Here is a 26,911-nt window from a genome sequence, read left to right as displayed (position 1 = left end):
TAAATATTAATTTTTTTCTTCCACATTCCAAAAATTCCTGTGAAGCACCTGAAGGGTTAATAAAGTTCTTGAATGTGGGTTTGAGCACCTTGAGGGGTGCAGTTTTTAGAATGGTGTCACTTTTTGGTATTTTCTGTCATAAAGACCCCTCAAAGTGACTTCAAATATGATGTGGTCCCTAAAAAAATGTTTTTGTAAATTTTGTTGGAAAAATGAGAAATCGCTGGTCAACTTTTAACCCTTATAGCTCCCTAACAAAAAAAAATTTTGGTTCCAAAATTGTGCTGATGTAAAGTAGACATGTGGGAAATGTTATTTATTAACTATTTTGTGTGACACATCTCTCTGATTTAAGGGCATGAAAATTCAAAGTTAGAAAATTGCAAAATTTTCAAAATTTTTGCCAAATTTCCGATTTTTTCACAAATAAACGTAAGTTATATCGAAGAAATTTTACCAGTATCATGAAGTACAATATGTCACGAAAAAACAATCTCAGAATCAGGGGAATACGTTGAAGCGTTCCAGAGTAATTACTTCATAAAGTGACAGTGGTCAGAATTGAAAATATTGGCCCGGACACGAAGGCAAAAACAGGCTCTGGTACGAAGTGGTTAATGAAAGAAAAACCCACAATGGTCACAGAAATAACTTGAATCTGACAAAAGTAATAATAGATTAAAAATCTTTGAAAATGAACAAATGAAAGTCAGACATTGCTTTTCAACCCTGCTTCCACAGATTTTTAAAAAAAAATTAAACTCATGAAATAGGCCTGGACAGAAATGATGGTACTCTTAACTTAATATTTTGTTGAACAACCTTTTGAGGCAATCACTGCAATCAAACGATTCCTGTAACTGTCAATGAGACTTCTGCGCCTCTCGACAGGTATTTTGGCCCACTCCTCATGAGAAAACTGCTCCAGTTGTCTCGTGTTTGAAGGTTGCCTTTTCCAGACGGCATGTTTCAGCTCTTTCCAAAGATGCTCAATAGGATTTAGGTCAGGGCTCATAGAAGGCCACTTCAGAATAGTCCAATGTTTTCCTCTTAGCCATTCTTGGGTCATTATCCTGTTGCAAGACCCATGACCTGCGACTGAGACCGAGCTTTCTGACACTGGGCAGCACATTTCTCACTAGAATCCCTTGATAGTCTTGAAATTTCATTGTACCCTGCACAGATTCAAGACAGCTTGTGCCAGATGCAGCAGAGCAGCCCCATAACATAACAGCCTCCCCCATGTTTCACAGTAGGGACAGTGTTCTTTTCTTGATATGCTTCATTTTTCCATCTGTGAACATAGAGCTGATGTGCCTTGCCAAAAACTTCCATTTTTGTCTCATCTGTCCATAAGACATTTTCCCAGAAGCTTTGTGGCTTGTCAACATGTAGTTTGGCAAATTCCAGTCTGGCTTTTTTATGATTTTTTTTTCAACAATGTTGTTCTCCTTGGTCGTCTCCCATGAAGTCCACTTTGAATCAAACAACGATGGATGATGCGATCTGACACTGATGTTCCTTGAGCTTGAACTTCACCTTTAATCTCTTTAGAAGTTTTGCTCGGCTTTTTTGCTACCATTCGTATTATCCGTCTCTTAGATTTGTCATCAATTTTCCTCCTGCGGCCACGTCCAGGGAGGTTGGCTACAGTCCCATGAATCTTAAATTTCTGAATAATATGTGCAACTGTAGTCACAGGAACATCAAGCTGCTTGGAGATGGTCTTATAACCTTTACCTTTAACATGCTTGTCTATAATTTTCTTTGTAATCTCCTGAGGCAACTCTTTCCTTTACTTCGCCTGGTCCATGTTGAGTGTGGTACACACTATGTCACCAAACGGCACAGTGAGTATCTGTAGCCCTATATACAGGCCCACTGACTGATTACAAGATTGTAGACACATGTGATGCTAATTAGTGGACACAACTTGATTTAACATGTCCCTTTTGTCACATTATTTTCAGGGGTACCATCATTTCTGTCCAGGCCTATTTCATGAGTTTAATTTTTGTTTAAAATTCTGTGGAAGCAGGGATGAAAAGCAATGTCTGACTTTCATTTGTTCATTTTCAAAGATTTTTAATTTATTATTACTTTTGTCAGATTCAAGTTATTTCTGTGACCATTGTGGGTTTTTCTTTCATTAAACGAGGGATACCCACAATTTTGACCACGTGTGTATAATTTCACAATCCCCCTACATATAATAAACTTGCACACTTTAGTGCCTTTCATGTGGCACTAAAGGGTGTTTAGCTTTGTTTAACCAAATAAATAATTTTAAATATGTGAGGTTCCCCTTATTTTTTGTAACCAGCCAAGGTAAAGCAGACAGCTGTGGGCTTATAATATCAGGCTGGGAAGGTCCCTGGTTATTGGGCCCTTCCCAGCCTAAAAATACCAGCCCGCAGCCTCCCCAGAAGTGGCGCATCACATTAGATGTGCGCTTTGCCCGGCTCTTCCCAATTGCCCTGGTGCGGTGGCAATCGGGGTAATAGTAGTTGGGTTTGATGACAGCTGTGACTTGTCAAAAGTCACAGCTGCAATCAAACCCTCAGGGTTAGTAATAGACACCCAGTAATAAAAAATAAAAAGACACACAGAAAAAAAACACTTTATTTGAATAAAGACTCCCCCACACTATCCCTCATTCACCAATTTGTTAAAAATTAAAAATATCCCAGGCAGGTCCAACGTAATCCACCGAATCCAAAGTAGACAAGAAATGGAAACCTGAAAGCATAAAAAGACAGAAATAAAAACAATAGACAGTCCCTCGTTCACCAATTTATTAGCAGAAATGTTCCCACACAGCTCCGCCGTAGTCCGCGTTCCTCGAAACCGACTCCGGAGACTGTGAACAGCAGCAAAGTGACCGCTATTCACAGGCGCCGGGTACTGACCACTAAAAAGAAAACTTCTCCAAAACTGAGTAGAGGACGACCCGAAAAGCAGGTGTGACCAGAGCACATGCCGTCCACTGACCGTACCCAGCACTGTACCATAAAGAAGGCACAAGTGTAGACTAGACAGGGAATCTGGGCAGTGGCCCATGGCAACCAGTAACAGCGGCCATCAGTTTCCAATAACAGCTGTGAGAGCCTATTGGTTGCTATGGACAACTGCCTCACACCTGTGGATTAGAAAGTCACCGAGCAGAGCACACAGAACGTCTCTTCCCATAACCAATCCTTCCTCTGCGTTCACACCACGTCACGTCTAACTCTATACACCATGTTGTTTGCGTTCCTAGTGCACGGTCCAGTGAGCCGCCACTGCCTCATACAGGTGTCCGTGTCCTCAGCCTGTGATAGACAGCTGAAGAGACCAATCAGCAGGCAGCTGGCAGAGCAGCGCGCCAATCAGCGACAGGTAAACGCTGGCGTGGAATGATAAGCCGGGGAGCGGGCGGCAGCTAGCAGTGCAGGCGCGTCCTCCGGCCGAGGATCATTCAGAAATGCCTGCGGCTGATCAATGAGCCTAGCGACTGGCAACGCTAGGGGGCGCTGTGCCCTTAATTAATTAGTCCCCCGGTACTCGTGTGTTGGGGTCTCTGGTACAAGAAGCTGCAGAGAATACAGCCATGGCGAGGAGAGCGGCCACCGGCGTCACCGGGGAGGATTTCTCCTTCGTTAGTCCCGTGGTGAAGTATCTCCTCTTCTTCTTCAACACGCTCTTCTGGGTGAGTTGCTGTCATTCTGCTCTGGACTTGTGTATGGCTCACCACATGCCATGGGGTACCCACATTCCTGGGCACAGCTCGGGCACTTATCCTGATGGCTGCAGTACTACTGTACAAGTCCTAGAAAAGCGCTGCCGTGTGACTGTACCCACGGGTGTGGGCAGTGGGGTGACTACTGTCTGTTCACAGTGACATTGCTTCCACTTCCCAGGAGATTTGTCTGTAGTGTACGATCTGCCTGGACTGTACAATGTGTCTGTACGATCTGCCTGCACTGTACGATGTGTCTGTACGATCTGCCTGCACTGTACGATGTGTCTGCACTATACGATCTGCACTGTACGATGTGTCTGTACGATGTGTCTGCACTATCCGATCTGTACTGTGCAATGTGTCTGCACTATACAATCTGTACTGTGCAATGTGTCTGCACTATACAATCTGTACTGTACAATGTGTCTGCACTATACAATCTGTACTGTACAATGTGCCTACACTGTACGATGCGCCTGCACTGCACGATCTGTACTGTACGATGCGCCTGCACTGCACGATCTGTACTGCACGATGCGCCTGCACTGTACGATTGTACAGTGCAGGCACATCGTACAGTGCAGATCGTGCAGTGCAGGCACATCGTACAGTGCAGGCACATCGTACAGTGCAGATCGTGCAGTGCAGGCACATCGTACAGTGCAGATCGTGCAGTGCAGGCACATCGTACAGTGCAGATCGTGCAGTGCAGGCACATCGTACAGTGCAGATCGTGCAGTGCAGGCACATCGTACAGTGCAGGCACATCGTACAGTGCAGATCGTACAGTGCAGGCACATCGTACAGTGCAGATCGTGCAGTGCAGGCACATCGTACAGTGCAGATCGTGCAGTGCAGGCACATCGTACAGTGCACATCGTGCAGTGCAGGCACATCGTACAGTGCACATCGTGCAGGCACATCGTACAGTACACATCGTACAGTGCAGGCACATCGTACAGTGCAGATCGTGCAGTACAGGTACGATCTGCCTGTACTGTACGATCTGCCTGTACAATGTGCCTGTACTGTACGATGCGCCTGCACTGCACGATCTGCACTGTACGATGCGCCTGCACTGCACGATCTGCACTGTACGATGCGCCTGCACTGCACGATCTGCACTGTACGATGCGCCTGCACTGCACGATCTGCACTGTACGATGCGCCTGCACTGCACGATCTGCACTGTACGATGCGCCTGCACTGCACGATCTGCACTGTACGATGTGTCTGCACTATACGATGTGTCTGCACTATACGATCTGTACTGTACGATGTGTCTGCACTATACGATCTGTACTGTACAATGTGCCTGCACTGCACGATCTGTACTGTACAATGTGCCTGCACTGCACGATCTGTACTGTACAATGTGCCTGCACTGCACGATCTGTACTGCACAATGTGTCTGCACTGTACAATGTGCCTGTACTGCACGATCTGTACTGTACAATGTGCCTGTACTGCACGATCTGTACTGTACAATGTGCCTACACTGTACGATGCGCCTGCACTGCACGATGTGTACTGTACGATGCGCCTGCACTGCACGATCTGCACTGTACGATGCGCCTGCACTGTAAGATTGTGCAGTGCAGGCACATCGTACAGTGCAGTGCAGGCACATCGTACAGTGCAGGCACATCGTACAGTGCAGTTCAGGCACATCGTGCAGTGCAGGCACATCGTACAGTGCAGATCGTGCAGTGCAGGCACATTGTACAGTACAGATCGTGCAGTGCAGGCACATCGTGCAGTGCAGGCACTTCGTACAGTACAGATCGTGCAGTACAGGTACGATCTGCCTGTACTGTACGATCTGCCTGTACAATGTGCCTGTACTGTACGATGCGCCTGCACTGCACGATCTGCACTGTACGATGCGCCTGCACTGTACGATCTGCACTGTACGATGCGCCTGCACTGTACGATCTGCACTGTGCGATGTGCCTCTACTGTACGATCTGTACTGTACGATGTGCCTGTACTGCACGATCTACACTGTACGATGCGCCTGCACTGTACGATGCGCCTGTACTGCACGATCTGCACTGTACGATGCGCCTGCACTGCACGATGCGCCTGTACTGCACGATCTGCACTGCACGATGCGCCTGTACTGTACGATCTGTACTGTACGATGCGCCTCTACTGTACGATCTGTACTATGCGATGCGCCTCTACTGTGCGATCTGTACTGTGCGATGTGCCTGCACGATGCGCCTCTACTGTACGATCTGTACTGTGCGATGCGCCTCTACTGTGCGATCTGTACTGTGCGATGCACCTGTACTGTGCGATGCGCTCCTACTGTACGATCTGTACTGTGCGATGTGCCTGTACTGTACAATCTGCACTGTACGAAGCGCCTGTACTGCACTGTATGATGCGCCTGTACTGCACGATCTGCACAGTATGATGCGCCTCTACTGTACGATCTGTACTGTGCGATGTGCCTCTACTGTGCGATGCGCCTCTACTGTACGATCTGTACTGTGCAATGCGCCTCTACGATGTGCCTGTACTGTGCGATGCGCCTCTACTGTACGATCTGTACTGTGCAATGCGCCTCTACGATGTGCCTGTACTGTGCGATGCGCCTCTACTGTACGATCTGTACTGTGCGATGTGCCTCTACTGTGCGATCTGTACTGTGCGATGCGCCTCTACTGTACGATCTGTACTGTGCGATGCGCCTCTACGATGTGCCTGTACTGTGCGATGCGCCTCTACTGTACGATCTGTACTGTGCGATGCGCCTCTACTGTGCGATCTGTACTGTGCAATGCGCCTCTACTGTGCGATCTGTACTGTGCAATGCGCCTCTACTGTGCGATCTGTACTGTGCAATGCGCCTCTACTGTGCGATCTGTACTGTGCAATGCGCCTCTACTGTGCGATCTCTATTGTGCGATGCGCCTCTACTGTGTGATGCGCCTCTGCTGTACGATCTGTACTGTGTGATGCGCCTCTACTGTGCGTTCTGTACTGTGCGATGCGGCTCTACTGTGCGATCTGTACTGTGCGATGCGCCTCTACTGTGCGATGCGCCTGTACGATCTGTACCGTGCGATGCGCCTCTACTGTGTGCTCTGCACTGTACGATGCGCCTGCACTGCACGATGCGCCTGTACTGTGCGATCTGCCTGCACTGTACGATGTGCCTGTACTGCACGATCTGCCTGTACTGTACGATTTGCCTTCACTGCACGATGCGCCTGTACTGCACGATCTGCACTGTACGATGCGCCAGCACTGTACGATGCGCCTGTACTGCACGATCTGCACTGTACGATGCGCCTGCACTGTATGATTGTACAGTGCAGGCACATCGTACAGTGCAGATCGTGCAGTGCAGGCACATCGTACAGTACAGATCGCGCAGTGCAGGCACATCGCGCAGTCAGGCACATCGTGCAGTACAGGCACATCCTACAGTGCACATAATATAATAATAATAATATAATAATAGTTTATTTTTATAGCGCCAACATATTCCGCAGCACTTTACAAATTTTAGGGGGGACTTATACAGAATAAGCATATCTCATATTGAAAGGAGTGAGGGCCCTGCTCGCAAGCTTACAGTCTATGAGGAAGTGGGGGAGACACAAAAGGTAAAATGTACATATATTGTATAATGCAGCCTTGATATACTGAATAGGATAAATAATAATACATGGACTGGTCGCCAGCCAGTATGTGTGCAGTCCTGACAGAGGCTTTTATGTGCATGGTTGGTTTGAACCCGAAGTTGAAGAAGATTTTAATATGGGGGAAAGCTGGGATGGACAGAGTGTGTTTAGGTGATACGCCAGTCTAAAGAAATGTGTTTTTAGGGTTCGCTTGAAACTGTGGGTATTGGGAATTAATCGAACTGTCCTGGGTAGTGCATTCCAGAGAATTGGCGCAGCACGCGAGAAATCTTGGAGACGGGAGTGGGAAGTTCGGATTATGGAGGATTTTAGTTTCAAGTCATTTGCAGAACGGAGGGCACGTGTAGGGTGGTAGACTGAGACAAGAGAGGAGATGTAGGGGGGTACTGAAGCATGGAGCGCTTTGTGGGTAAGCGTGATAAGTTTAAAACGAACTCTATATTGGATGGGCAACCAATGCAATGACTGGCACAGGGAAGAGGCATCTGAGTAGCGGTTGGCGAGGAATATGATCCTGGCTGCTGCGTTCAGGACGGATTGGAGAGGGGAGAGTTTAGTAAGAGGGAGACCGATTAGTAGAGCGTTGCAATAGTCAAGACGAGAATGAATAAGAGCGACAGTAAGAGTTTTTGCCGAGTCAAAGGTGAGAAAAGTCCTGATTCTTGAGATGTTTTTGAGGTGTAGATGACATGAACGAGCGAGTGATTTGATGTGAGGAGTGAAAGAAAGATCTGAATCAAAAATGACCCCAAGACAGCGGGCTTGTAGCTGGGGAGTAATGGTTGAGCCACAAACGGAGATGGCAATATCGGGCACAGGTAGATTAATGGAGGGAGGAAAGACGAGTAGTTCAGTTTTTGACAGATTCAGTTTTAGGTAGAGGGAGGACATAATGTTAGACACAGCAGAAAGACAATCACTGGTCTTTTGTAGTAATGCAGGGGTGATGTCCGGAGCAGAGGTGTATAATTGGGTGTCATCAGCATAGAGATGGTACTGAAAACCGAATCTACTGATTGTTTGTCCAATAGGAGCGGTGTATAAGGAGAAAAGAAGGGGGCCTAGGACTGATCCTTGAGGAACCCAGACAGTAAGAGGAAGTAGGGAGGAGGAGGAGCCGGCAAAAGACACAGAGAAGGAGCGGTCAGAGAGATAAGAGGAGAACCAGGAGAGAACCGTGTCCTTGAGGCCAATAGTGTGGAGCATAGTGAGGAGGAGCTGATGATCCACAGTGTCGAATGCTGCAGAGAGATCCAGGAGAATCAGCAGGGAGTAGTGACCATTAGATTTAGCTGTTAGTAGATCATTAGAGACTTTAGTGAGGGCAGTTTCAGTAGAATGTAAAGAGCGGAAACCAGATTGTAAAGGGTCAAGAAGAGAGTTGTCTGAGAGATAGCGGATTAGACGGGAGTGGACCAGGCGTTCCAGGAGTTTAGAGATAAAGGGAAGATTGGAAACAGGTCTGTAGTTGGCCGTGCAGTTCTGGTCGAGGGATGGTTTTTTAAGTAATGGTTGTATGCTGGCGTGTTTAAAAGAAGAGGGAAAGATACCAGATGAGAGGGAAAGGTTGAAAATTTTAGTTAGGTGAGAGGTGACAGCTGGAGCAAGGGACTGAAGGAGATGTGAGGGAATAGGGTCGCTGGTGCAGGTGGTAGGGCGAGAAGATGCAAGGAGCCTGATCACTTCATCTTCCGTGACTGGTTCGAAGTCAGAAAATGAGCAAGATACAATGTGGCGGGGGGAGCATGCATAACATTTGGGGATTGGGAGAAAATTTCCTGTCGGATATGGTCAATTTTTTCTTTGAAATAGTTAGCCAGATCGTCAGCGCTGAGGTCGGTGGTCGGGGCCTGTGCTGTTTGATTGAGGAGAGAATGAAACGTGTCAAAGAGTCGTTTAGGATTATTGGAAAGTGAGATGATGAGGTTGTTAAAGTAGGTTTGTTTGGAGAGGTGAAGGGCAGAGCTATATGTTTTCAGCATAAATTTATAGTGGAGGAAATCTTTGGGCAGATTTGATTTTCTCCACAGCCGTTCAGCGCACCTGGAGTACCTCTGGAGAAGACGTGTTTGAGGCGTGTGCCAGGGTTGTCGCCGTCTATGCCGAATTGTTCTTTGTGTAGGAGGTGCGGCTTCATCCAGGGCGCATAGCATTATTTTGTTATAATGCTTCAATGCAGAGTCGGGACACGAGAGGGAGGAGATTGGGGCCAATGATGATTGCAACCTTTTTATAAATTTCTGGGTGTTAATGGCGCGTAAATTTCTATAAGTGTGGACGGTGGGAGTGTCTTGAGTAGAGTCACAGTTCTTGACAGAGAATGAAAGAAGATTATGGTCAGAGAGTGGAAGGGGAGAGTTAGTAAAGTCATGTACTGAGCAAAGCCGGGAGAAGATCAGGTCCAATGTGTTCCCGTCCTCATGTGTAGGAGAATTAGCAAGCTGTGAAAGGCCGAAGGAGGAGGTTAATGATAAAAGATGCGTGGCAGATGGGGAAAGAGGATCGCCAATTGGGATGTTAAAGTCTCCCATGATTATCGTGGGGATGTCGCAGGATAGAAAATTTGTAAGCCAGGCAGCAAAGTGATCCAGGAATTGACGGGGGGGGGCGATAGACAACCGCCACTCGCAGGGAGAAGGGCCGGTAGAGTCTGACTGTGTGGGCCTCAAAGGACGGGAAGATAAGGGAGGGTACAGGGGGGATAACCTGAAAAGTACATTTTGTTGAAAGAAGCAGACCAACACCTCCACCTGATCTGTTGTCAGGTCGCGGGGTATGAGAGAAATGTAGGCCACTATAGGAGAGAGCTGCAGCGGCGGTGGTGTCCGACTGCTGGATCCAGGTTTCAGTGAGAGCCAGAAGGTTGAGGGAATTAGAGAGGAAAAAGTCATGGATGTAAGAGAGTTTATTACAAGCTGAGCGTGCATTCCAAAGGGCACAGTTGAATGAGACAGAAGATATGCAGGGAATATTAATGAGATTAGCAGGGTTTCTGAATGTAACAGGGAAAGAGTTAGTGTTATTATTACTGGAGGGTCCTGGGTTGGGAGAAATATCACCTGCGACTAATAGAAGGAAGATACAGAGAGTGAGCAGATGATTGAGTGATTTGTGAGAGCGTTTCCTGCGTTGTATGGTGGGAATGAATGGATCTGCGTGGTATAACATTGTGAAGAGAGCATGACAACTGTACATAGGAGAAGAGAGGAGTGAGGGATTAATATGGATGAAGTGTGCCGCATTTGTGGGAGAACGGTGAATGTGGATGATTGTAGCAACCAGAAAATAAATGGCACAGATACAAATGGTGAATACTGTTTGCCAAAAAGATGACCTGGAAGCAAGTTTGTTGGTTTGTCTTGCATGTCTTACCTGTCTCCTGCCCTGTCCAACTCGTGCAGTACAGGCACATCGTACAGTGCACATCGTGCAGTGCAGCCACATCGTACAGTACAGATCGTGCAGTGCAGGCACATCGTACAGTGCAGATCGTGCAGTACAGGTACGATCTGCCTGTACTGTACGATCTGCCTGTACTATACGATCTGCCTGTACAATGTGCCTGTACTGCACGATCTGTACTGTACGATGCACCTACACTGCACGATCTGCACTGCACGATGCGCCTGCACTGCACGATCTGCACGATGCGCCTGCACTGCACGATCTGCACGATGCGCCTGTACTGCACGATCTGCACGATGCGCCTGTACTGCACGATCTGCACGATGCGCCTGTACTGCACGATCTGCACGATGCGCCTGTACTGCACGATCTGCACGATGCGCCTGTACTGCACGATCTGCACGATGCGCCTGTACTGCACGATCTGCACGATGCGCCTGCACTGCACGATCTGCACGATGCGCCTGCACTGCACGATCTGCACGATGCGCCTGCACTGCACGATCTGCACGATGCGCCTGCACTGCACGATCTGCACGATGCGCCTGTACTGCACGATCTGCACGATGCGCCTGTACTGCACGATCTGCACGATGCGCCTGTACTGCACGATCTGCACGATGCGCCTGTACTGCACGATCTGCACGATGCGCCTGTACTGCACGATCTGCACGATGCGCCTCTACTGCACGATCTGCACTGTGCGAGGCGCCTCTACTGCACGATCTGCACTGTGCGAGGCGCCTCTACTGCGCGATCTGCACTGTGCGAGGCGCCTCTACTGCGCGATCTGCACTGTGCGAGGCGCCTCTACTGTGCGATCTGCACTGTGCGAGGCGCCTCTACTGTGCGATCTGCACTGTGCGAGGCGCCTCTACTGTGCGATCTGCACTGTGCGATGCTCCTCTACTGTGCGATCTGTACTGTGCGATGCGCCTCTACTGTGCGACCTGTACTGTGCGATGCGCCTCTACTGTGCGATCTGTACTGTGCGATGCGCCTCTACTGTGCGATGCGCCTGTACTGCACGATGCGCCTGCACTGTACGATGCGCCTCTACTGCCCTATCTGTACTGTGCGATGCGCTTCTACTGTGCGATGCGCCTCTACTGTACGATCTGTACTGTGCGATGCGCCTCTACTGTGCGATGATCCTCTACTGTACGATCTGTACTGTGCGATGCGCCTTTACTTTACGATGCGATCTGTACCTTGCGATGCGCCTCTACTGTGCGATCTGTACTGTGCGATGCGCCTCTACTGTATGATCTGTACTGTGCGATGTGCCTGTACTGTGCGATGTGCCTGTACTGTGCGATCTCTATTGTGCGATGCGCCTCTACTGTGCGATCTCGACTGTGCGATGCGCCTCTACTGTACGATCTGGACTGTGCGATGCGCCTCTACTGTACGATCTGGACTGTGCGATGTGCCTCTACTGTGCGATGCACCTCTACTGTACGATCTGGACTGTGCGATGCGCCTCTACTGTACGATCTGGACTGTGCGATGCGCCTCTACTGTGCGATCTGTACTGTGCGATGCGCCTCTACTGTGCGATCTGTACTGTGCGATGCGCCTCTACTGTGCGATGCGCCTCTACTGTACGATCTGTACTGTGCGATGCGCCTCTACTGTACGATCTGTACTGTGCGATGCGCCTCTACTGTGCGATCTCTACTGTGCGATGCGCCTCTACTGTGCGATCTCTACTGTGCGATGCGCCTCTACTGTGCGATGCGCCTCTACTGTGCGATCTCTACTGTGCGATGCGCCTCTACTGTGCGATCTCTACTGTGCGATGCGCCTGCACTGTACGATGCGCCTGTACTGCCCTATCTGCACTGTACGATGCTCCTCTACTGTACGATCTGTACTGTGCGATGCGCCTTTACTTTACGATGCGATCTGTACCTTGCGATGCGCCTCTACTGTGCGATCTGTACTGTGCGATGCGCCTCTACTGTGCGATCTGTACTGTGCGATGCGCCTCTACTGTGCGATCTGTACTGTGCGATGCGCCTCTACTGTACGATCTGTACTGTGCGATGCGCCTCTACTGTGCGATGCTCCTCTACTGTACGATCTGTACTGTGCGATGCGCCTCTACTGTGCGATGCTCCTCTACTGTACGATCTGTACTGTGCGATGTGCCTGTACTGTGCGATCTCTATTGTGCGATGCGCCTCTACTGTGCGATCTCGACTGTGCGATGCGCCTCTACTGTACGATCTGGACTGTGCGATGCGCCTCTACTGTACGATCTGGACTGTGCGATGTGCCTCTACTGTGCGATGCACCTCTACTGTACGATCTGGACTGTGCGATGCGCCTCTACTGTGCGATGCTCCTCTACTGTACGATCTGTACTGTGCGATGCGCCTTTACTTTACGATGCGATCTGTACCTTGCGATGCGCCTCTACTGTGCGATCTGTGCTGTGCGATGCGCCTCTACTGTGCGATCTGTAATGTGCGATGCGCCTCTACTGTGCGATCTGTACTGTGCGATGCGCCTCTACTGTGCGATCTGTACTGTGCGATGCGCCTCTACTGTGCGATCTGTACTGTGCGATGCTCCTCTACTGTACGATCTGTACTGTGCGATGCGCCTCTACTGTGCGATGCTCCTCTACTGTACGATCTGTACTGTGCGATGCGCCTCTACTGTGCGATGCTCCTCTACTGTACGATCTGTACTGTGCGATGCGCCTCTACTGTGCGATGCTCCTCTACTGTACGATCTGTACTGTGCGATGCGCCTCTACTGTATGATCTGTACTGTGCGATGTGCCTGTACTGTGCGATCTCTATTGTGCGATGCGCCTCTACTGTGCGATCTCGACTGTGCGATGCGCCTCTACTGTACGATCTGGACTGTGCGATGCGCCTCTACTGTACGATCTGGACTGTGCGATGTGCCTCTACTGTGCGATGCACCTCTACTGTACGATCTGGACTGTGCGATGCGCCTCTACTGTGCGATGCTCCTCTACTGTACGATCTGTACTGTGCAATGCGCCTTTACTTTACGATGCGATCTGTACCTTGCGATGCGCCTCTACTGTGCGATCTGTACTGTGCGATGCGCCTCTACTGTGCGATCTGTACTGTGCGATGCGCCTCTACTGTGCGATCTGTACTGTGCGATGCGCCTCTACTGTGCGATCTCTACTGTGCGATGCGCCTCTACTGTGCGATGCGCCTTTACTGTACGATCTGGACTATGCGATGCGCCTCTACTGTGCGATGCGCCTCTACTGTGCGATGCGCCTCTACTGTACGATCTGTACTGTGCGATGCGCCTCTACTGTGCGATCTGTACTGTGCGATGCGCCTCTACTGTGCGATCTGTACTGTGCGATGCGCCTCTACTGTGCGATCTGTACTGTGCGATGCGCCTCTACTGTGCGATCTCTACTGTGCGATGCGCCTCTACTGTGCGATGCGCCTCTACTGTGCGATGCGCCTCTACTGTGCGATCTCTACTGTGCGATGCGCCTCTACTGTGCGATCTCTACTGTGCGATGCGCCTGCACTGTACGATGCGCCTGTACTGCCCTATCTGCACTGTACGATGCGCCTTTACTTTACGATGCGATCTGTACCTTGCGATGCGCCTCTACTGTGCGATCTGTACTGTGCGATGCGCCTCTACTGTGCGATCTGTACTGTGCGATGCGCCTCTACTGTGCGATCTGTACTGTGCGATGCGCCTCTACTGTGCGATCTGTACTGTGCGATGCGCCTCTACTGTACGATCTGTACTGTGCGATGCGCCTCTACTGTGCGATGCTCCTCTACTGTACGATCTGTACTGTGCGATGCGCCTCTACTGTGCGATGCTCCTCTACTGTACGATCTGTACTGTGCGATGCGCCTCTACTGTGCGATTCGCCTCTACTGTATGATCTGTACTGTGCGATGTGCCTGTACTGTGCGATCTCTATTGTGCGATGCGCCTCTACTGTGCGATCTCGACTGTGCGATGCGCCTCTACTGTACGATCTGGACTGTGCGATGCGCCTCTACTGTACGATCTGGACTGTGCGATGTGCCTCTACTGTGCGATGCACCTCTACTGTACGATCTGGACTGTGCGATGCGCCTCTACTGTGCGATGCTCCTCTACTGTACGATCTGTACTGTGCGATGCGCCTTTACTTTACGATGCGATCTGTACCTTGCGATGTGCGTCTACTGTGCGATCTGTGCTGTGCGATGCGCCTCTACTGTGCGATCTGTACTGTGCGATGCGCCTCTACTGTGCGATCTGTACTGTGCGATGCGCCTCTACTGTGCGATCTGTACTGTGCGATGCTCCTCTACTGTACGATCTGTACTGTGCGATGCGCCTCTACTGTGCGATGCTCCTCTACTGTACGATCTGTACTGTGCGATGCGCCTCTACTGTGCGATGCTCCTCTACTGTACGATCTGTACTGTGCGATGCGCCTCTACTGTGCGATTCGCCTCTACTGTATGATCTGTACTGTGCGATGTGCCTGTACTGTGCGATCTCTATTGTGCGATGCGCCTCTACTGTGCGATCTCGACTGTGCGATGCGCCTCTACTGTACGATCTGGACTGTGCGATGCGCCTCTACTGTACGATCTGGACTGTGCGATGTGCCTCTACTGTGCGATGCGCCTCTACTGTACGATCTGGACTGTGCGATGCGCCTCTACTGTGCGATCTGTACTGTGCGATGCGCCTCTACTGTGCGATTCGCCTCTACTGTATGATCTGTACTGTGCGATTCGCCTCTACTGTATGATCTGTACTGTGCGATGTGCCTGTACTGTGCGATCTCTATTGTGCGATGCGCCTCTACTGTACGATCTGGACTGTGCGATGCGCCTCTACTGTACGATCTGGACTGTGCGATGTGCCTCTACTGTGCGATGCACCTCTACTGTACGATCTGGACTGTGCGATGCGCCTCTACTGTACGATCTGTACTGTGCGATGCGCCTCTACTGTGCGATCTGTACTGTGCGATGCGCCTCTACTGTACGATCTGTACTGTGCGATGCGCCTCTACTGTACGATCTGTACTGTGCAATGCGCCTCTACTGTGCGATCTGTACTGTGCGATCTGTACTGTGCGATGCACCTCTACTGTACGATGTGCCTGCACTGCACGATGTGCCTGCACCGTATAATGTGCCTGCACTGTACAATCTGCCCTGTACGATGTGCCTGTACTGCACGATCTGTCTGTACGATGTGCCTGCACTGCACGATCTGTACTGTACGATGTGCCTGCACTGCACGATCTGTACTGTACGATCTGTCTGTACTGAACGATCTGTCTGCACGAACATACCCTCAGAGAATGTCCACATATGGCTCAAGAATGACAAAATCTGTCTGTATTACATGTAGTATACAGATCTTGTCACAAATTTTCCCCATATTTTACCCTGTGCATTGAGAAGGATTAATTCATTGTTTAAAATGTGAGGAAAAGAATCACATGCTGAGGATTTAAAGGGCTCCTGTGCAAGAACACCATATTGACCCCCATTATCCCATAGCTTATCATATAGCACCTAATTATTTCTCTCTCACAATGCACCAGTTATTATGAGATATGAAGTTTATTAGCTGAAATCGCTTACCTGCAATCCAATTGCTGAGAAGAAACTGTTTCTAACATGAGTGCACCCACTGACCTATCAGGGCCCCGTGCAGCTGCACAGATTGCACCCAGTGACATGTCCTCCACTGCACCCAGGATCGCCGGTGATGAGCAAGTGTGACAGAATCGGACTGCATGCAACTCTATCCCTTCACGATGAAACCTGATGGACCCCATTGTAATCCATTGGGCACTAATTATATCTGTCATCCAGGTCTTGCCCCAGAATTCCTTTTGCAGATTGTCACAAGTATGTTTTTTTTCATTTTCCCAATCTTATTACTTGAAATATATTAAAATATCCTTTAGTTATAAAGTGTGTAATATTACAATGGTGATCAACACTGACAAATAGCAATACTATACTCTTCAGGGCCAACCGCACCCCGTGGCCGGCATAATGGAATGTGTAGAGACAGTTTGTAATTTTCATCATCCTCGGCACCTCTTAGGATTAGTAGGCCCAGTGCGATGTCATCGTTATGGCATGACACACACATGATATTGTACCAGGCCTACTAACCAGAAGAGGCGCCAGGGATACTGGCAGGTAGTAGGAGCTTCAGAGGGCTCTGGATTATTGACATGGCCAATGGACTAGGGTCATTCAGTGAGGCTCAAAAAGCAGAGCGGTCTTCCTAGAAAGGTGTAAGGGTTTAAGTCTTTAGTTGAAACCGTGCAATGTAGATGTGCTCTGGAGTAGTCACTACTACGCCGTTAAAGGGAATCTGTCAGACGGATTAACCCTCCTAAACCATTTATATGGGTATGTAGATCCTAAAACATTGAATAAAATGATACTTTGATATCTGCAATCCGATGTCTTATTCCAGAGAAATCCACGTTGATCTTTTTGACAGATACTCTTTAAGGCCATTACATATGGTTACATATCAACTCGCTGGAATCATTTTTGTGTCATGTCCTTTCTACAATGCGTGGAGAGACTCCTTCCAAATGGCCTCATGAACAGCATGCTGGGAGACTCTATTCTCCACCTTCCAAGGAAGCATTCTGCTCATCTTAAGTACAACTCCATTTTTCTGCCATCACTGTAGTTGGACTTACGATTTGTTGGAAGGTCTGGCACAGTTTCTGGCTCCATGAGGAAAGCATATGTGTGGCAAATACTACTTCTTAGGGTACATGCAATGGCGTAGCTAGAGTCTGATATGCCCCGGTGTAAGATTTGGACCACACCCACCCCCCATCCTGATATATATGTATGTATCCCTCATCCTGATATATGTATATATATGTATGCCCTCCATCCTGGTATTTATGTCCCTCATCCTTTCCCCATCGTGGTGTGTGTATATATAATATATCAGTACAGACCAAAAGTTTGGACACACCTTCTCATTTAAAGATTTTTCTGTATTTGAATGTACAATTTCCATAGTCATGAACACTGAAGGCATCAAAACTATGAATTAACACATGTGGAATTATATAATTAACAAAAATGTGTGAAACAACTGAAAATATGTCTTATTTTCTAGGTTCTTCAAAGTAGCCACCTCTTGCTTTGATGACTGCTTTGCACACTCTTGGCATTCTCTTGATGAGCTTCAAGAGGTAGTCACCGGAAATGGTCTTCCAACAATCTTGAAGGAGTTCCCAGAGATGCTTAGCACTTGTTGGCCCTTTTGCCTTCACTCTGCGGTCCAGCTCACCCCAAACCATCTCGATTGGGTTCAGGTCTGGTGACTGTGGAGGCCAGGTCATCTGGCGTAGCACCCCATCACTCTCCTACTTGGTCAAATAGCCCTTACACAGCCTGGAGGTGTGTTTGGGGTCATTGTCCTGTTGAAAAATAAATGATGGTCCAACTAAACGCAAACCGGATGGAATAGCATGCCGCTGCAAGATGCTGTGGTAGCCATGCTGGTTCAGTATTCCTTCAATATTGAATAAATCCCCAACAGTGTCACCAGAAAAGCACCCCCACACCATCACACCTCCTCCTCCATGCTTCACGTTGGGAACCAGGCATGTAGAGTCCATCTGTTCACCTTTTCTGCGTCGCACAAAGACACGGTGGTTGGAACCAAAGATCTCAGATTTTGACTCATCAGACCAAAGCACAGATTTCCACTGGTCTAATGTCCATTGCTTGTGTTCTTTAGCCCAAACAAGTCTCTTCTGCTTGTTGCCTGTCCTTAGCAGTGGTTTCCTAGCAGCTATTTTACCATGAAGACCTGCTGCACAAAGTCTCCTCTTAACAGTTGTTGAAGAGATGTGTCTGCTGCTAGAACTGTGTGGCATTGACCTGGTATCTAATCTGAGCTGCTGTTAACCTGCGATTTCTGAGGCTGGTGACTCGGATAAACTTATCCTCAGAAGCAGAGGTGACTCTTGGTCTTCCTTTCCTGGGGCGGTCCTCATGTGCGCCAGTTTCTTTGTAGCGCTTGATGGTTTTTGCAACTGCACTTGGGGACACTTTCAAAGTTTGCCCAAATTTTCGGACTGACAGACCTTCATTTCTTAAAGTAATGATGGCCACTCGTTTTTCTTTACTTAGCTGCTTTTTTCTTGCCATAATACAAATTCTAACAGTCTATTCAGTAGGACTATCAGCTGTGTATCCACCAGACGTCTGCACAACACAACTGATGGTCCCAACCCCATTTATAAGGCAAGAAATCCCACTTATTAAACCTGACAGGGCACACCTGTGAAGTGAAAACTATTTATGGTGACTGCCTCTTGAAGCTCATCAAGAGAATGCCAAGAGTGTGCAAAGCAGTCATCAAAGCAAAAGGTGGCTACTTTGAAGAACCTAGAATATAAGACATATTTTCAGTTGTTTCACACTTTTTTGTTAAGTATATAATTCCACATGTGTTAATTCATAGTTTTGATGCCTTCAGTGTGAATGTACAATTTTCATAGTCATGAAAATACAGAAAAATCTTTAAATGAGAAGGTGTGTCCAAACTTTTGGTCTGTACTGTATATATATATATATGTGTGTGTATATATATATATATATATATATATATATAATATATATAATATAATATATATATGTGTGTGTATCCCCATCCTGGTATATGTATATGTCCCCCGTTTTGCCATTGTTCTTTAATGTATAGGAAAAAATAAACCATCATACTCACCAGAGGCGTACATAGAAGTCATGGGACCCATAGTAGAAGTTAAATGCACTCCCCATAGTCCTCCATATAGTATAATGCTCAGCCCATAGTCCTTCATACAGTATAATGCACCCCTCATAGTTCTTCATGCAGTATAATGCTGCTCTCATAGTCCTCCATATAGTATAGTGCACCCCAAATAGTCCTCCATATAATATAAGGGACCCCCCATAGTCCTCCATATAGTTTATTGCATCCCATAGTCCTCCATGTAGTATAATGCACAGCCCATAGTCAGCCATGTAGTATAATGTGATCCGATGTTTTTCACTGAACCATAAACTTGCGTGGAACTAACCTAAATGCCTCAACATTATGTAAAAGTTCCCACCCTTTCAGAAGGCCTGTGACAGCATCCCCAGTAACATCTAATAGAACAATACTAGACGACGAAGAAAGCAGCAAAGTAATAATCACATATTAACAAATGTGCACATATCTGCATAACTTGGCGGGCGGTGAACAGTCACATAACTGGAGGGAGGATGGCTGACTTCCACACTTTACAAGTTCATGGATGGTATTTTGTTTATCCCCAAACCTTTGGTCAGGCTTGCATATTGACTTAGAGATAACTCTGCAGTAACGCCATTAAATATACAAGTGGTGTTGAGAACAGCAAGCATGTACAATTAAAATATCAATGTCACTGACCTTGGCAAACCTATCCATATAATTAGAAGGCTCCGCTCTAATGAAATGCTAATAGTGAAGGGCTATCTGCACACAGGCCTGTCCCTGCAGGTGTAAGAACATAATGATACTTGTGTACATTCCTGAAACACACAATGGTTGTGTGTGTCTCTGCCCTTCCCTGGCCTCTGTCTGTTATTCAGCTTTCATTTTTCCTTTTTTGACAAAGTCACAAATTGCTCTAAAATAAAAAATAACAGAGCTATGCTCACTTCTTCCAACCCCCTCCCTCCGGCGATCATTCAGTCTTCCCTTGAGGCCTTGTGCACACAGCCCATATCGGACGATTGCTATCTGTAGTTTTCGTGGATAGCATTCACACCCATGATAATCTATGGGGCTGTGCACATGTCCGATTTTATTTTTTTTTTTTCCGAATGGTCCGCAGAAAAAATTGGAGATGTTCAATTTTGATCCGAGAGTCGGATCAAAATCAGCAATGCAAGTCTATGGTATTTTCATAGACTGACAGAATGAAGAGGGTGGAGAAACTTTTTGCTATGATCAAACTCTGATCAGAATAATCGTACTGTTTTCCTCTGAGAGAAAACAGTCGTGTGTACCTACCCTTCGTCTACAAGCGGTCGGCATGCGACCACCGCAGCAAGCACTTACGGAAGTATTGGCATTATGGTTCCCATCTCTGAGCGGACGAGCTGGTGGTGCTGAAGACACTTATTGGCTGCAGTTGTCCTGTGTAATCTGCTTCTACGCAAAGGCTAGAAGACCCATCGGGGCTTCAGAGCAGGAACATCAGAAGAGTTGTGTAGTCTTTCTGTTAATTTTATGTTATTCTCAGCTATGGTTTTTTTTGTTATTGAAAGCTGGATTAATCTTAATATTTTTTTTGCACTTACATTGTATTAATGATGTTAATATGTCATGGACCTAGATACATTATTATGTAGAAAGTACTCAGTACAGGTAATACAATATTCATGTATTACTCCTTTGAATCATTTGTTCACAGTTGGGGGTGGGGTATTCCTTAACAAATACGAGAAATTCATATTTTTAATTATTTATTAGTCTCTCTGACCATACAAATTAATTGTGTAATGAAGAGAAAATGCAAAGTCCATGAAAGGTATATTTGTTACCAATGGTCCGGTGTAGATTCCCTACTAAAAATACCATGAAATGAATGAGAGTATTTGTAATTTTAACAATTTACACAATCACACATTTGTTTTTTCTTATTTTTGCTGTTACCCCATGTATGAACCTAGCTGAGCTCTACCTATTAAAGTAAAAGGGAGTAATTTGATTCCTATGCACATAACATGTAATTGCACACAACAAACATAATTGCCTTATATGAATTCTGTTTTGAACAGGAACTTCCTGTGCCTCTGCGTGGCATTTACCTACTTTCGAATCTACCTTACCTATGTACCGAGGTCTTAATAAGCTTTCGGTGGGATTCCATAAACTGTAAAAAGTGGAACTGCAGTATAAAGCATGGGGAGAGACTGAGGAGCTGATCCGACCGGAGCTAGATTTTAGATAACCAATCATAAGAACATAGATAAAATAGCTGTTAAGCTTTTTTTTCACCATTCCTTATATACTGTATGTCCATTTTAAGATTATATCTTCAATTCTGCATTTTTTCCAAAGTGCATTTAGAATTTTTTTTAGTTTTCATTGTGTCCCATTATGTGTTCCTGGCCTATACCACATTGCCATTAAACCACTAAATGGTAGCCTAGTCAGTGAGTCTGTAGATTATTATTAGTGGCTGGTCTGGAGCTGTGATGACATGTCTGATATTCCCAGATAGGTGTTATTTGTAGTCAGTGTTTCCCTATGATGGCCCCTGGATGGGTCCTAGCATTGTTGAGTCTTCTTTCCTGTGGGGTGAGAACAATATCAGATGAACATGTATTCTAGCTGTGTAAGTGATACTCATGTGATCAGTGAGTTTTGGCCTCATTTTTCAGTGCATTGTTCTTATGTACCAGTTGCTAAACATTTGGAATGAAGTTTACTCCATCATCATATTCCTAATAAGTAGCCTTAGGCCGGGGTCACACCGGCGTATGTGGTCTCATGCGAGAGAATCGAGGCCAATTATGCAAATGACACACAGCCCAAACTCTGTCAGAGTCTGATCCGAGTGTCAGTGTTCTGTGCTCTGATCCTCTCGCATGAGAGAATCGCAGCACAGGTGTGGAGGAGACGGGGAAATTAATTTCCCCATCTTCTCCATTGCCGGCATCCATGGTAATCTGACTGCACTCGGATAACATTTGAGTGCAGTCCGATGTTTCACACGCACCCATAGACTTGAATGGGTGCTTGCGATCTGATTCTCGGATGCACCCGCAACATGCTGCCATTGTTTTCTCATGCTGAATCTGGAAACTTTACTGCCTGGCCGTGTCATACAGCATATGTGCCCAGGGCTGTGGAGTCGGTAAGCTAAACCTCCGACTCCTTAGTTTCCATGACTCCGACTCCCTCATACATGGCTCATGTTTAAGTGATAAATTTACTGTAGCACAGATTCATCTCGGCTAAAAGTCTAGACCCTTAGATCAGGAATAGGACAGACATTTATAGGACCTTTCATAACTTTCCCAAATTCTTATGAAAAAATATTCCCCACAAACTGCATTGAATTACTGTACCAAATTTATTATATATTTTAGGAGTCGGAGTTGGTCCATTTTATACCGACTCCACCAAAATGGACTCCGACTCCACAGCCCTGCATGTGCCTCCAAATATCAGCGCTCGCAGGGAGCAAAATTCAAATACATGGGCGGCAGCCCTGACTGAATGCTGCGCCAACAGTGACTGAATATGAGGATCACACCCCTATGACTGAACGAGCAGGTAGGATTAGAAGTATATAAAATATTATATACTCATTATATTAGCACCAATTTTAATGAAAAAAGTGTGTTAGTGATGCACATTGCATTATTAACAACGCAATGGGGGCTGTTTACATAGTAGATAAGACATGACAGGTTCCCTTTAATTATAAATATGATCTGCATCTCTTGAATGTATGTGCCAGTGGGGTTTCTGCAGCAGGAAAAATCTGGGCAAATATTTGGCCTCGCCACAAATCAAAAATAGATGCAGAAGTGTCTAATATGCCAGAGGTCCCCAACCTTTTTTGCACCAGGGACCGGCTTTAAGCAAGACCAGTTTTCCATGGCCCGGTGGGGGTGGGGGCGGGGCTTTGGTCATATGGGGGTGGGGTTATGGAGGGGTGGAGCTGTATGGGGAGGATGCTGGCGGGACCTCGGTGTACAGCGCTGCTAAGTAGCAGCATTGTACATTGAGCGTCAGTGTATACAGCGCTGCTGCTTAGCAGCGCTACACACTGAACACCGGTACCGGGAGCCGCGTCACTGAAGCCAGTCTGCTGCCCCAGCACGCCCCACATAACATGTTCTGCCGGGGGCGTGTCAGTGAGGAGAGCCTGCCGCCCCACCCCGTCAGGAACACACCATGCTGTGCAGGAGGGCCGCGTCACTAAGACCCGCCCCGTGACGTACAACAGGTACCATGCTGTGCTGTGGAGGGCTGCGTCACTAAGACCCGCCCGACGCCCCACCCCGTCCTGCATAATGTTCTCTGCCGGGAGCTGCGAGCTGTCACGGCTATGGCAGAAAACATTATAAATCCACACAGAGCGAGCTCTGACCAGGCGCAGGGCCGCGGAGCTAGCTGTCAGCGGCGCCGCGGACCGGCTGAAAAACCCCAACGGCCCGGTCCTGGTCCGCGGTCCGGCGGTTGGGGACCTCTGTAATATGCAACTTAGGCTGTGTGCCCACGATGCGTTTTTTAAGCGTTTCCGCAGTGGCAAAAACGCTGCAGAAACGCTTAAACGCTTGGTAGAAGGCCTGCCATGTTCCCCAATGATAATCCGCATGTGCTATGCACATGCTGCGGAAACTTCCGCTGCGGGTTATCATTGCGGAAAAAAACGCAGCACTACCAATTATTTTGCGGAAGCGCTGCGTTTTCGCCGCCATTGACTTGCATTGGAACGCATGTACTCCGCATCACTGGATCTGTAGATGCGGAATCCAAACGTTTCAATGTGCGGATGGTACCCGAGTTTGGAGAAGAGGAGACTCTCCTCTGGACCCGGGTACCATAGAACCTGTAAAAAAATAAAAATAAATAAATATTATATTTACCTTCTGATGGCCCCCGGTCTCCTTGTCTTCACTTGCGGCAGATCGCGGTGGACTGAAGGACCTGCGCTGACGTCATTTAGTCATGTGACGGCAAGTCCTTCAGTGTACCGCGAGCTGCCGGCAAGCCAGGACAGAGTGAATAAAGACTCCGGGCGCCATCGGAAGGTAAGTATAGATTTATTTTTTACCATTCTTTAAGGTCACACTATATAAATCCATGCCGGTTGCATGGATTTATATAGTGTGAACAAGTTGACAAGCACTTTCCAAGTGATGCTAAAATCGCTTGGAAAGCGCTTGTCAACCCGCATGCGGAAATGCATGTGAAGAACTCTTCACATCCACATGTCCCTGGCAGGAAAAAAAACATGTACAATCCGCATGCGTTTTTTTCTGCCAGGGAGATGCAGAAACGCTCAGGAAAAAATCCAGAGCATTTCTGCATCGTGGGCACATAGCCTTACAGTGCCTTGAAATAGTATTCATACCCTTTGAACTTTTTCACGTTTTTTTTTCATTTCACACCCACAAACTTAAATGTATTTTATTGGGATTTATTTGATATACCAACACGAAGTAGTATATTAAAAAAAAAAAAAAAAAAAAACACTGACCAAGACTCATACATCTCCATTCAAGAAGGCACAAATCAACTGATACAAATTTTAATTTTTATTTATAGAATAAATCTAAAATTAAATTCATTAAAATATATAAGCATGTGGTATCATACTGTAGCGAGCAGGCAGCAAACAGGTCTAAATTCTGAAGATGAGATTCACCTCCCTAATGACACTGAAGAATTCAGTGTCCCATCGGTGACATAGTATATATTTCTATTTTAAAGTGCATAGTGCTAAACTAAGGTTAAAGTCTGCAAGTGCTATGGTTATAAGTAAAAATGCAAGTGCCTGTAATTACCAAGCATTCCCAATGCTGATTTGAACTCAGTGTTACTTCTGTCATTTAGTCACATTCTATATACTTAGGGATTCAGAGAGGCATATGATCAGAAGAGTATATTCTATATATTTAAGAATTCAGAGAGGTACAAGGTCAAAATGCTATATTGAATCAATGTTACAACTTACTGTTGCTGCAGACCTGTGGCTGACTCTGCTACAACCACTACTGAATACAAATAGTGGTATGGCATCCATATCCATGGCTGCTGAGACTAAGAACTGCAATATTAACCTTTAATCTGAAAAGTGTTATCTCATACAACAGACTGTTTAAGAATTGATTAAAATATAGATAGGTCTGCTGCCTTTAACGAGGATCTTAAATCAAATTTTACATGTTGAACCGGATACACAATGTTGTAGTTTCTGGACAGCAGAATAAACCTTTTTTTTGTTTTCTACTATGTCTCCTCTCCGTTGGGGAGATATTAGCAATCAAGTATTTGGCACCTAATAAATTAACCTTAGTTAAAGTGTATCCGGTGCTTTAGTTTTTTCATCATGACACGTGAAAATAAGCAACTTTGTAATATATCTGATCAGAGAAATTATCAGTCATCATCACAATTCTGAGCTACAGGGAAAATTTATCCAGTAAAATTTGGCCAGTGAATAGAAAAATATTACAATTTGAGAGTCCTCAATGGTTGATACCTTTTTAATGGCCAACTGAAAATATGGTAACAAATTGCAGGATATCGAGACTACTCAGGTCTCTTCATCAGGCATAGAATAACACAAAATCTGAAGAGTCACATATTTATACACAACAGGACATCTATGTCACTGCCACCCATGAGCATTATATGAACATTTGATATTATAAATATAGACGAATAAATAAATATACCAGCGCTACCACTAAAACACTGTGCGTTATTATATGCAACTTTATTGTGACTGTATAAAAGGAACTGATAAAGGAAGAAAAATAGTTGGAACTTATTCCACCCCAACCTGGCTTTGTGTTTAGAAAAGCCATTGCAGAAGAATCTGCAGCACTACCAATTATTTTGCGTAAACGCGGCGTTTTCGCCGCCATTAACTTGCATTGAATCGCTTAATATCCGCATGACTACATGTGCACATGCGGATATTAAGCGTTTCAATTTGCGGATGGTACCCGGGTCTGGAGGAGAGGAGACTCTCCACCAGACCCGGGTACCATAGTACCTGTAAAAAAAAGAATTTAAAATAAAAAAAAACAAAACATTTTACTCGCCTTCTGATGGCCCCCGGTCTCCATAGCGATGCGTCCTGGCTCCCCGGCAGCTCGCGATGGTCTAAAAGAACCTCCCATGACGTCATTTAGTCATGTGACGCGACCGCTGACATCGACGGTCGCGTGACCTGTCACATGACTAAATTACTTCATGGAAGGTCCTTTTACACAACCGCAAGACGCCGGAGAGACTGGACACATTGGATAAGGAGACTGGGGGACATCAGAAGGTGAGTATAATGTTTTTTTTTATTTTTTACTATTTTTATTCTTTTTTT

At 46.7% G+C, this 26,911-nt stretch overlaps 1 protein-coding gene across 1 annotated transcript in view; it reads left to right on the top strand.

Moving 5' to 3' along the window:
- Nucleotides 1-3,376: 3,376 nt before the first annotated feature.
- The window catches only part of TSPAN33 (tetraspanin 33), a 65,399-nt gene continuing 41,864 nt past the window's right edge, over nt 3,377-26,911 (top strand). The window contains exon 1 of the mRNA XM_073652528.1: nt 3,377-3,688. Within this exon, the coding sequence (XP_073508629.1) occupies nt 3,590-3,688 (99 nt within the window). The 5' untranslated portion in view covers nt 3,377-3,589. The remainder of the gene's footprint in view (nt 3,689-26,911) is intronic.

The sequence above is a fragment of the Phyllobates terribilis genome, unplaced genomic scaffold (genome assembly GCF_046119375.1).
Source record: "Phyllobates terribilis strain yellow unplaced genomic scaffold, ASM4611937v1 Scaffold_11__3_contigs__length_659146591, whole genome shotgun sequence".
Lineage (NCBI taxonomy): Eukaryota > Metazoa > Chordata > Amphibia > Anura > Dendrobatidae > Phyllobates > Phyllobates terribilis.
The sequence above is the reverse complement of the archived record's forward strand: the minus strand, read 5'-3'. Positions and strand labels throughout refer to the sequence as shown.